Consider the following 13,006-nt stretch of genomic DNA (forward strand, 5'->3'; position numbering starts at 1 on the left):
AGGTCATTGAAGGCTTTTTGAGACTGGGGGGTCCAGAGGAAAGGCTTTGTCGTCTTAGTGAGATTTGTTAATGGCTTAGTGATAGCTGCGAAATTATGGATAAAGCGCCTGTAAAAGTTTGCAAAGCCTAAGAAGCGTTGTACTTCTTTGATAGTGGTTGGTGTAGGCCAAGATGTGATGGCTTTGATTTTATTGTCTTCCATCATAATGGTACTTTGACTTATACGGTAACCTAGGAATGAGACCTCTGTAACATGGAAGAGACATTTCTCTAATTTTACGTAAAGACTATGTGACCTTAGTCAGGACAACACTTGCCTGACATGTATGACATGTTCTGAAAGGGAAGAAGAATAGATTAGAATATCGTCAAGATAGACCACCAGAAAAGTGTCTAAGATGTCCCTAAAGATATCGTTGATAAAATTCTGGAATGTCGCTGGGGCGTTGCACAGACCGAATGGCATAACAGTATATTCAAAAAGACCATACCTAGTCCTAAATGCTGTCAGCCACTCGTCCCCGGACCTTATTCTAACAAGGTTGTATGCGCCCCTAAGGTCTAGTTTGGTAAATATAGTAGCGCCACTCAACCTCTCAACCAATTCTGGGATTAGAGGTAGCGGGTACCTGTTCTTTATCGTGCGTTTATTTAATTCACGATAATCTATAATAGGGCGCAAGGACCCGTCCTTGTTTTTTACAAAAAAGATGCCGGCACCGGCAGGGGAAGTGGAGGAACGGATGAAACCTTTTTTTAAATTATCAGTTAAGTAGTTTTTTAGATGTTGTAACTCAGGTCTGGACAGGGGATAGATATGGCCGTAGGGAATGGTGGCTCCAGGTAACAGGTCAATGGGGCAATCGTAGGACCTGTGTGGAGGTAATGACTCGGCCTCTTTCTGATCGAAGACATCAGAGAAATCTGAATACTGAGGAGGAATAGAAGGAGCAGAGGTAGAGAGTAAATGAGCAGTTGGAAAACAGGTCTTAGAGCAGTAAGAAGAGGGAAAGGATAGAGTAAGTATGTCCCAATGCACCGTGGGTTTGTGTAACTGTAACCAGGTAATTCCCAGAACTATAGGATAGAGAGGGGAAGATATGATTTCAAAGGTAATAGTCTCAGAATGACCAGAGGCAGTAGTAACCAGTAAGGGAATAGTCTGTTGCATGACAGGACCAGATGGTAGATGTGAACCGTCAATAACTTTGAGAGGCAGAGGTGTGCTTTTGAAAGAAAAAGGTATCTTATTAACAGAGATTAAACTCAGATCAATAAAGTTGGCACATGCTCCGGTATCTATGATGGCTTCACACTTTATCCTGTGTTGTTCCCACTGCAAGGATAAGGGTAATGTTAGATAGGCAGTGGCAATATTTTTTGTGTTTAGGCAATGGTTGAAAGGGTGTACCTTACCTATCTTCTGTTTGAGTAGTAGTGGACACTCCTTAACAACATGGTCTGCTGATGCGCAATACATGCACAAATTTAATGTACGGCGTCTCAATTTCTCTTGTGGAGAGAGGGGTCCACGTAGAAAACTAATGTCCATAGGTTGCTCAGGTGGTGAAGTAGATGGCGTCTGTAAAACCCTGCGCTGAGGGGGGTTAGAGGGGCTTTTTTCTTGCCTCCTCTCCCTAAGTCTATGGTCAATAGTAGTGGTAAGGATGTACAGTTCTTCCAGGCGGTCTGGAATACCTACTCTGGCGAGTTCATCCTTAATGTCTTCGGATAAACCAAGGCGATACTGCTTTTTCAGAGATACCTCATTCCAGAGGGAATCTCTGGCCCATATCCTAAAACGAGTGATATACTCTTCAACTGAGGCTTTAAGCTGTTTTAAACCTCTGAGTTTGCCCTCAGCTGTAATCTGGCGATAGGGATCATCATAAAGTCCAGGGAATTCAGTATTGGATCTTGTGACTCATAGAAAGAGTCAGCCCAGACCCTTGGCTCTCCCCTAAGGTATGATAGGATGGTAAGTACTTTGGCCCTGTCAGTGGGGTAGGTCCTAGGGTGTAAATCGAAAAGCAATAAGCATGCATTACGAAATTGACGAAAAGTGGAGCGGTCCCCTGAGAACTTTTCGGGGTATGAAACCTGGGGTTCAGCATGATGGTCATTTCCAGAGTTTCTATTTGATAGCACTTCCCTCAAGCAGACTTTAAGGCTTTGATTTTCCACCTGCAAATCCCTGAAAGCCTGGGTTAGGTTATCCAGCCTTTGATTTAGGCTGTGTAGCTGGGGAGTGACGTCAGTGGGCTCCATGGCTACTATATAAGGCTGGTTTATTATGTAATAATCAACTCACTTGTATTTGTAACAACCAAGATATCATGTAAAATTGAGGATGTGTTACAAGAGTTGAGGATGACAGTACACTATATGCTTTTAGTGAACTGTATAACACTTGTTGTTAATTTTGCCGGACAGCTAGCTCCCAGTAACTGGAGTGTCTATTAGTGGGAGTTGACTTTGGCAGGTATTCGTAGCAATGGATATACAGAGATAAACAGTAGTGCAGAGGTTAATTATATATCAGGATGCAGTTAGTAGTAAGAGACCAGGGTTAAATGCAAGCAGCTTCAGTCTACAAACAGTAGTGCAGAGGTTAATTGTATTTCAGGATGCAGTTAGTAGAGAGAGTTCACAGTTAAATGCAAGCAGATTCACTATACAAATCTTACACTTGTAGTATGTTTAAGTTCAGAAGAGAGTTGCACAGTGTGTTTATGAAAGTTTATACAGCACCTGTCCAGAAGTCGCTGAATGAGATCTCCCCTTTAAGCAAACTGCAGCTGCTGTGAGTGCGATGAGTGCAGCACAGAGATCCGGTCCCAATGAGCTGGGTGAGCAGTGTGAACGCTGTGGTCCCTGTGTTTCCTGTTTGCTGAGTGGCGTGTCACGCCAGGTTGTTAGGAATACTCACAAGCAGACCCTGGATGGGGGAGGTGTAGAATGAAGTCCTGCTGCAGATATGTAATGTCAGCTCCGGCTGAAGTAGAGGTATGCTGATAGAGAAGGAAATAAATACACAGTATAAATCCTGTTATGCTGTAGAAAAGGTAAGGACTGGAACTGTAGCTATTACACTTCAATAAACCAGCAAAGGACCATGGGAGGAAGCAGGTTTATATTGGGTTCAGGTAGGAAGTTAACAAGATGTAAAGGTGGTATATAGTATTTGCTTGACACATTTAAGGTGGAATAGGAGGATCATGACAGTTACTGATGATAGCCTTTGTTACGTTGGTCCCAGCTCTCTGCAGGTCATTCACTAGGTCCCCCTTTGTGGTTCTGGGATGTTTTCTCACCGTTCTTGTGATCATTTTGACCCCACGGGGTGAGATCTTGCATGGAGCCCCAGATCGAGGGAGATTATCAGTGGTCTTGTATGTCTTCCATTTTCTAATTATTGTTCCCACAGTTGATTTCTTCACACCAAGCAGCTTGCCTATTGCAGATTCAGTCTTTCCAGCCTGGTGCAGGTCTACAATTTTGTTTCTGGTGTCCTTCGATAGCTCTTTCCTCTTCAGCATAGTGGAGTTTGGAGTGTGACTTTTTGAGGTTGTGGACAGGTGTCTTTTATACTGATAACAAGTTCAAACAGGTGCCATTAATACAGGTAATGAGTGGAGGACAGAGGAGCCTCTTAAAGAAGAAGATACAGGTCTGTGAGAGCCAGAAATCTTGCTTGTTTGTAGGTGACCAAATACTTATTTCCCACCATAATATAGAAATAAATTATTTCCAAATCAGACAATGTGATTGTCTGGATTTGTTTCCACATTTTGTCTCTCATAGTTGAGGTATACCTATGATGAAAATTACAGGCCTCTCTCATCTTCTTAAGTGGGAGAACGTGCACAATTGGTGGTGGCTGACTAAATACTTTTTTGCCCCACTGTATTAACATTGGAAACTGGAATAGCCAAATTGGTTGGAGAAAGACCAAAAATGACTTCAAGAAAAGCACCAAATTTAAGAGATAAATTAGTCTCAAGCCATTATGTCCACCAGGAAACAAATTAAATATAAACATTCTCAGAAAGGAATGGTAATTTTGAATGTAAGAAATGCACTGTATATAAAAACCTCTTGAAAGGGGAAACTTTCATTGTGTCATTCTATTGCTGAGTGGCATTAGATAATATCTTTACACACATACCTATATATGATAAGGTGAAATAATTAATTTGTAAATGAAACTGGCTAATGTAAGTTAAATTCTAAAATCAGAATTTTCAGCCCCAAACCCTCTCTACATTCAATGCACAGAATGCCTGCTGTGACCAGACACACATTACAGGCCAGGATGCCTCAATTATCCACTTCAAAGGATGCCTGTATAAGGAATTTTCCTATCTGAAGGAGCGGACGGTCTGTCTGAAAGGATAATGGAGTATGCAACCATTCTCGGAGGATGTAGCTCTTATCATCTAGGTGTTAAATTGTCCCATATTGAGTTCAAATACACAAAGTTCAGATGTTACGTCTCCATGGAATAGCAAAGAAATCTACTTTGAAACATATGTATGGTTGAAAGTATAAGATTGAAACTTTAAAACTTAATTTCTTTTGTCTGATTTTCAAATGTTAATTTGTACCTCAGTATGGTAATAATATATATATGAACCTAGAAGATTATCTGTTTGTATAATATTAAATATGAAGTGAATTGAATAATAGCTGCATTGGTAGATTTAAAATGTGTTCCAAGATCTCAGAATAATAACACAGTTTCTTTTATTTTCAGATATCTGAGTACACAGAAGAGTACCAATGCAGGAAGACTCATGCAATAAGTTGCCGCATAAATTATACCTAAATTGTATTTTCATGCATTCAAAATAACACTATCAAGAGATGTACAAATGTGTGGGCTATATTTATATTGAAAAGGAATGAGACTCCAATAAGCATATTTTAATATAGAATTGGTACTATACTGGTGTTTTGTTTCAAATTGTACATTTTCAATGGTATTAGATGGTCCCATATATATTGAACATATAATTTATTAATACTGGAAATTATAGGTTTGTTTAACCCCTTAATGACCGACGACGTGCAGGGTACGTCCTAAAAAAAAATACCCTTAACGACCGAGGACATACCCTATCCTGATCGCTTCCAGCCGCTTTCCGGTTATTACAGTGATGCCTCGATATCGAGGCATCCTGCAATAACAGTCCTTGGCCATCCGATGCAGTGAGAGCCACTCTGTGGCCCTCTCTACACTGGACATCGATGGCCAGTATCATTGGTGGGTGGGAGCCGACGTGGGAGGTGGGTGGTGGCCATTGATGGGCCCAGTGATGTGGAGGGGGTGGGATCATGGGCGGGGGTAGCCGGGGGCACGTGCAGATGTGCGTGCACGAGGGGGCAGGCGCGTGCACGGGGAGGGAGCGGGTGGGAACCGCTACACTACAGAAAATTGGGGTTTATGTTAGGGTGTTAGGTTTTTACATTAAATTTATTTTCCCCATAGACATCAAGCTTTTTTTTCTGCGATCGCAGGTGTTAGACTTTTTTTTCAATTGATGTCTATGGGGAAATCGTGCACGAGCATGTCATAGCAGCTCTTGTTTTCGCTGCGGTATGGAGCTCAACACCACCATATCGCCCGCACAAGCCTGCTTTTTTAAAACTCGCAATACCAGCGCTATAGGGGGTTGAAATAGCGCCGCTTTTGTGGCGGTCGTTAAAAAGCCTATAGCGCTCAAAACTCGTAATCTAGCTGAAATTATTTAAAGTGTACACGTATATTTTCTTTTTCCTGGCCAGGAACTTTTTCTTGTGCACGAAGATACAGTGGGGCAAAAAAGTATTTAGTCAGCCAAGTTCTCCCACTTAAGAAGATGAGAGAGGCCTGTAATTTTCATCATAGGTATACCTCAACTATGAGAGACAAAATGTGAAAACAATTCCAGACAATCACATTGTCTGATTTGGAAAGAATTTATTGGCATATTATGGTGGAAAATAAGTATTTGGTCAATATCAAAAGTTCATCTCAATACTTTGTTACATATCCTTTGTTGGCAATGACAGAGGTCAAACGTTTTCTGTAAGTCTTTACAAGGTTGTCACACACTGTTGCTGGTATGTTGGCCCATTCCTGCATGCAGATCTCCTCTAGAGCAGTGATGTTTTGGGGCTGTCGCTGGGCAACACGGACTTTCAACTCCTTCCAAAGGTTTTCTATGGGGTTGAGACCTGGAGACTGGCTAGGCCACTCCAGGACCTTGAAATGCTTCTTACGAAGCCACTCCTTCGATGCCCGGGTGATGTGTTTGGGATCATTGTCATGTTGAAAGACCCAGCCACGTTTCATCTTCAATGCCCTTGCTGATGGAAGGAGGTTTGCACTCAAAATCTCACGATACATGGCCCCATTCATTCTATCATGTACACGGATCAGTCGTCCTGTTCCCTTTACAGAGAAACAGCCCCAAAGCATGATGTTGCCACCCCAATGCTTCACAGTAGGTATGGTGTTCTTTGGTTGCAACTCAGCATTCTCTCTCCTCCAAACACGACGAGTTGTGTTTCTACCAAACAGTTCTACTTTGGTTTCATCTGACCATATGACATTCTACCAATCCGCTTCTGGATCATCCAAATGCTCTCTAGCATACTTCAGACGGGCCCAGACATGTACTGGCTTAAGCAGGGGGACACGTCTGGCACTGCAGGATCTGAGTCCCTGGCGGCATAGTGTGTTACTACATAGCCTTTGTTACGTTGGTCCCAGCTCTCTGCAGGTCATTCACTAGGTCCCCCTTTGTGGTTCTGGGATGTTTTCTCAGCGTTCTTGTGATCATTTTGACCCCACAGGGTGAGATCTTGCGTGGAGCCCCAGATCGAGGGAGATTATCAGTATGTCTTCCATTTTCTATTTATTGTTCCCACAGTTGATTTCTTCACACCAAGCAGCTTGACTATTGCAGATTCAGTCTTTCCAGCCTGGTGCAGGTCTACAATTTTTTTTCTGGTGTCCTTCGACAGCTCTTTGGTCTTCACCATAGTGGAGTTTGGAGTGTGACTGTTTGAGGTTGTGGACAGGTGTCTTTTATACTGATAACAAGTTCAAACAGGTGCCATTAATACAGGTAATGAGTGGAGGACAGAGGAGCCTCTTAAAGAGGAAGATACAGGTCTGTGAGAGCCAGAAATCTTGCTTGTTTATAGGTGACCAAATACTTATTTCCCACCATAATATAGAAATAAATGATTTCCAAATCAGACAATGTGATTGTCTGGATTTGTTTCCACATTTTGTCTCTCATGGTTGAGGTATACCTATGATGAAAATTACAGGCCTCTCTCCTCTTCTTAAGTGGGAGAACGTGCACAATTGGTTGCTGACTAAATACTTTTTTGCCCCACTGTATGCTTATGTTTATATACGTGGACTGTTTCTACTTTATGGATGTTTACTTTTATTGTGTGGTAGCTCTCCCTATACATCTCACCTGAGTTATCCGTGTCACACGATTATTTGATTAATTGTTTCTAAAAGAGTGCTGAATTCCCTAACTGTGGAGGTAAAAAGCTCAGATACCTCCTCTCTATTTCTGTTTTTGATAATATATATATCACCTTGTTCTTGGGACATTGTTATGGGCACCAGGCAAACAGTATTTTTTTTACATAGCCTGACAGTTAAGCAAGCAGGGCTGCAGCAATCTCATCCCCTAGTTAATGCCTCCATGCGCTCCATACATTGTTTCCCATAAGGAAGGCACTACGTATAGACTGCTTTCTGCATAGTGACAGAGTCTCAGGTTTTCAGTGAGCACCAGTCTGTAAGTTGTGTGCCAGCAGTGCTGCTGTGCCCAGCAGGGAGCACAAGGATATCCTTTGTGGGCCCTGGCATTTGTGTGCCATCAGTGTTGGTGTGGTAAGTTGCCATGGACACCAATGACTAACATGCCTCAAAATGAACAATACTAAGGCCTGTGTACTAATTTCTAATAATATGGCAGAAAGGCAGGGATAGATCATTTATAGTAACAGGGTAGAGAGGCTGTGTACTAATATACAGTAATACATGCTGTTACTATTTATTTACATTAATTGAAATAGAGGTGTGTGCACTAATATATATTTGCAGCCATCTCTTGTAAAATATTTATATGATGATATAGTACCCATATATATAAATTGAAAGCATAAATTAATAGGGCAGGAGAGTTATAGTCACAGTAGATACAGAAAAGAATATGAGTTTTACAGAGTTATTTTTTATGCAATGGACAGTGTTAATCTGGACCACTGTTTTATGAGACAGTGGCTCAGATTAACACTGTCCATTGTGTAAAAAAATAACTTAGTAAAACTCATATTTCTTTCTGTATCTACTGTGCCTATAACTCTTCTGCCTCACCAGCCTCTGACCTCACTGCACGTCACTGCATCAGACCATAACACCTTTTTCTCACATGCTTTTGGGACACTTCAGATGTGTTTTTGCTAAATTTTTCTGGGCTTGGATGTTTTTCTTCGTAAGAAAAGGCTTCCATCTTGCCGTCTACCCCAAAGCCCAAACATATGAAGAAAATGGGAGATTGTTGTCACATGTACCACACAGCAAGTACTTGCCAGATATTCCTGCAGCACCTTTAATGTTGCTGTAGGCCTCTTGGTAGCCTCCCAGATCAGTTTTCTTCTCGTCTTTTCATTAATTTTGGAGGGACATCCAGTTCTTGGTAATGTCATTGTTGTGCCACATGTTCTCCACTTGATGATGACTGTCTTCACTGTGTTCCATGGTATATCTAATACCATTTTATACCCTTCTCATGACTGATACCTTTTAACAATGAGATCCCTCTGATTGTTTGGAAGCTCTCTGCGGACCATGGCTTTTGTGTAGGACATGACTAAGAAAATGTCAGGAAAGACACACTAGAACAGCTGATCTTTATTCGGGGTTAATCAGAGGCACTTTAAATTATGGCAGGTGTGTACTGACTCCTATTTAACATGGTTTTGAATGTGATTGCGGAATTCTGAACACAGCTACATCCCCAGTTATAAGAGGGTGTGCACACTTATGCAACCACACCCTCCACCTTAAAGATTTCAGTTTGTTTTTCAATTGAGTTGTACAGTTTATAGGTCACATTAAAAGTGGAAAAAGTCCTGAAATTATTTATCTTTGTCTCATTTTTTTACATCACAGAAACCTGACATTTTAACAGCCAATAGAATGCGAGCTCAATCTGATTGGCTGATTGGATCAGCCAATCGGATTGAACTTGAATCTGATTGGCTAATTGAATCAGCCAATCAGATTTTCTTACCTTCATTCTGATTGGCTGATAGAATCCTATCAGCCAATCGGAATTTGAGAGACGCCATCTTCGATGACGTAATTTAAAGGAAACTTCATTCGTCTTTCAGTCGTCGGGCCAGCTGGATGTTCCGCGTCGGAGGTCCGAAGAAAGAAGATTGAAGATGCTGCTTGGAGGATAACTTCGCCCCGATGGAAGACCTCTACTTTGCCGCTTGGATGAAGACATCGCCGGGATGGAAGACTTCTTCTTTGCCGCTTGGATGAAGACATCGCCCGGATGGAAGACTTCTTCTTTGCCGCTTGGATGAAGACATCACCCGGTTTGGATGAAGAGTTCGGCCCGGCTGGGTGAAGACACCTCAAGGTAGGGAGATCTTCTGGGGCTTAGCGTTAGTTTTTTTTAAGGGGGGTTTGGGTGGGTTTAGAGTAGGGGTATGTGGGTGGTGGGTTGTAATGTTGGGGGGTGGTATTGTGGGGTTTTTTACAGGCAAAAGAGCTGATTTCTTTGGGGCATGCCCCGCAAAAAGCCCTTTTAAGGGCTGGTAATAGAGCTGTTAACTTTTGTAATTTAGATTAGGGTAGGGAATTTTTTTATTTTGGGGGGCTTTGTTATTTTATTAGAGGGCTTAGAATAGGTGTAATTAGCTTAAAATTCTTGTAATCTTTTTTTATTTTTTGTAATTTAGTTTAGTGTATTTAATTGTATTTTAGTTTAGATATTTGTAGTTTATTTAATTTATTGATAGTGTGGGTGTATTTGTAACTTAGGTTAGGATTTATTTTACAGGTAAATTGGTAATTATTTTAACAAGCTAGCTATTAAATAGTTATTAATTATTTAATAGCTATTGTACCTAGTTAAAACAAATACCAAGTTACCTGTAAAATAATTATAAACCCTAAAATAGCTACAATGTAATTATTAATTACATTGTAGCTATCTTAGGGTTTATTTCATAGGTAAGTATTTAGATTTAAATAGGAATATTTTAATTAATAATATTAATATTAATTAGATTTATTTTAATAAGAATTTAGTTAGGGGTGTTAGAGTTAGATAGGGTTATTATACTTAATATATATATAATATAATAACTATATTAACTATATTAACCCTAATATAATTCGGGTTAATATAGGTGGCGGCGGTGTAGGGGGATTAGATTAGGGGGTAATGTATTTAATATAGGTGGCGGCGGTGTAGGGGGATTAGATTAGGGGGTAATACATTTGTTATAGGTGGTGGCGGTGTAGAGGGATTTAGATTAGAGGGAAAAAAGCTGATTACTTTGTGACAATGCCCCGAAAAAAGTCCTTTTAAGGGCTGGTAAAAGAGCTGATTACTTTAGGGCAATGGCCCGCAAAAAGCCCTTTTAAGGGCTGGCAATAGAGCTGTTTACTTTGAGGCAATGCCACGCAAAAAGCCCTTTTCAGTGCTATTTGTAGGGTTAGACTTAGGTTTAGTGGTAGGGATATTTTAGTATTTTAGGGGTTAATTAATTTAATATAGGTGGCGGCAGTGTAGGGGGATTATATTAGGGGTTAATTTATTGAATATAGGTTTGCGGCGGTGTAGGGGGATTAGATTAGGGGTTAATGTATTTAATAGCTGGCGGCAGTGTAGGGGGATTAAATTAGGGGTTAATAATTTTAATATATCTGGCGGCGGGGTAGGGGGATTAGATTAGGGGTTAATAATTTTAATATAGCTGGCGGCGGGGTAGGAGCTGACATTAGGGGGTAGGTAATGTAGGTGGCGGTGGTGTAAGGGGCTCACATTAGGGGGTAGGTAATGTAGATGGCGGCGGTGTAAGGGGCTCACATTAGGGGGTAGGTAATGTAGATGGCAGCGGTGTAGGGGCTCACATTAGGGGGTTATACATTTAATGTAGGTGGCGGCGGGGTCTGGGAGCGGCGGTTTAGGGGTTAAATACTTTATTAGGGATTGCAGCGGGGGATCACGGTTGACAGGTAGATAGACATTGTGCATGCGTTAGGTGTTGGGTTTTATTTAGCAGCTAGTTTAGGGAGTTACGGGGCTCCAATAGATAGCGTAAGGCTTACTACGCCTGCAATTTGTGGCAAGGTGAAAATGGAGTAGGATTTCTCCATTTTCGCCACGTAAGTCCTTACGCTGTATATTGGATACCAAACTGTGCTGGTTTGGTATACCTGTCTATGGGCCAAAAAACTACGGCCGAAGGCAGAAATATACGAGCGTAACTTCTATGTTACGTCGTATATGTGATACCAAACCAGCGCAAAATTTGGCGTCACCGGCTTTTGCGGGCGACGCTGCATATCGGATCGAGGCCAAAGAGTCTTATAGTTTTTTAATAAACTTAATGCACAGAGCAGTTTTTATGGGTTACAAATGGTGGATGTGGGGTGTTTGAAAAAAGAGCCTTTACATTGCAGATCTGGCAGGATATAATTTGTCCCCACACCGGTTTATTTTCAGAGCGGTATTTATTTGATGCAGTATATGTACAGTGTTTTACAGATGGTGTGCTCATGTGCATGTCACTTATAAGTAAACATGAAATACGAAATTGTTGGAGAATATTTTAACTACAAAGAATCAGTTATTTTATCTGGTAACGAAGCCTAACAAAAATTTCCGTTACCTGCAGGTGTGTATCCTCCTGTTTAATAATGAGAAGTGTAGCGTTCTTCCTTAAACAATCATCACGGCTTTGATACCAGCTCTTTCTAGTTTCAGAGAAATACAGACATTTGTGTTTAACGCGCATCCAGTCGTCTTGACAATAACCTGTAGAAAACAGAAGCTCAGTTATCAGGCGGAGATTTAAGAGACTAATGTCAGATTATTAAACATTTACATTCAGATAAATGCAAAAAAAACACGGCAAGATTACGAGTTTCGCCGTAACAGGGGTGCAGTGCTAACGAGCACGTTATTGTCACCGCTCACTTTCTTACAGCGCTGGTATTACAGGTTTTTAAAGACCCGGCGTTAAAAGACAAGAAGTGAGCATAGAGCAAAATTTTGCTGCAAATCTCACTTCAATACCAGCACTGCTTAAGTCAGCGGTGAGCTGGTGTAACGTGCTTGTGCACAATTTCCCCATAGGAAACGGGGAGAGCCGGCTGAAAAAACACCTGCCAAAAAGCAGCGTAAAACTCAGTAACACAGCCCCATTGATTCCTATGGGAAATGAAATTTATGTTTACACCTAACACCCTAACATGAACCCAGAGTCTAAACACCCCTAATCTTACACTTTTTAACCCCATAATCTGCCACTCCCGACATCACCGACACCTACATTATATTTATTAACCCCTAATCTGCCGCTCCGGACACTGCCACCACCTACATTATACTTAGTAACCCCTAATCTGCTGCCCACAACATCGCTGACACCTACATTATATTTATTAACCCCTAATCTGCTGCCCCCAACATCGCTGACACCTACATTATATTTATTAACCCCTAATCTGCTGCCCCCAACATCGCCGACACCTACCTACACTTGTTAAACCCTAATCTGCCGCCTCCAACGTCGCCGCCACTATAATAAACATATTAACCCCTAAACTGCCACACTCCCGCTTTGCAAACATTAGTTAAATATTATTAACCCCTAATCTGCAGTCCCTAACATCGCCGCCACCTACCTACATTTATTAACCCCAATCTGCTGCCCCCAACGTTGCTGCCACTATATTAAATG

General features: G+C 41.3%; 1 protein-coding gene across 1 annotated transcript in view; it reads right to left on the reverse strand.

Moving 5' to 3' along the window:
- LOC128647634 (C-type lectin domain family 12 member B) overlaps positions 1-13,006 on the reverse strand; it is a 299,612-nt gene that overhangs the window by 64,084 nt on the left and 222,522 nt on the right. The window contains exon 5 of the mRNA XM_053700388.1: positions 11,933-12,078. Coding sequence (XP_053556363.1) covers positions 11,933-12,078 — 146 coding nt within the window. The remainder of the gene's footprint in view (positions 1-11,932; positions 12,079-13,006) is intronic.

The sequence above is a fragment of the Bombina bombina genome, chromosome 2 (assembly GCF_027579735.1).
Source record: "Bombina bombina isolate aBomBom1 chromosome 2, aBomBom1.pri, whole genome shotgun sequence".
Lineage (NCBI taxonomy): Eukaryota > Metazoa > Chordata > Amphibia > Anura > Bombinatoridae > Bombina > Bombina bombina.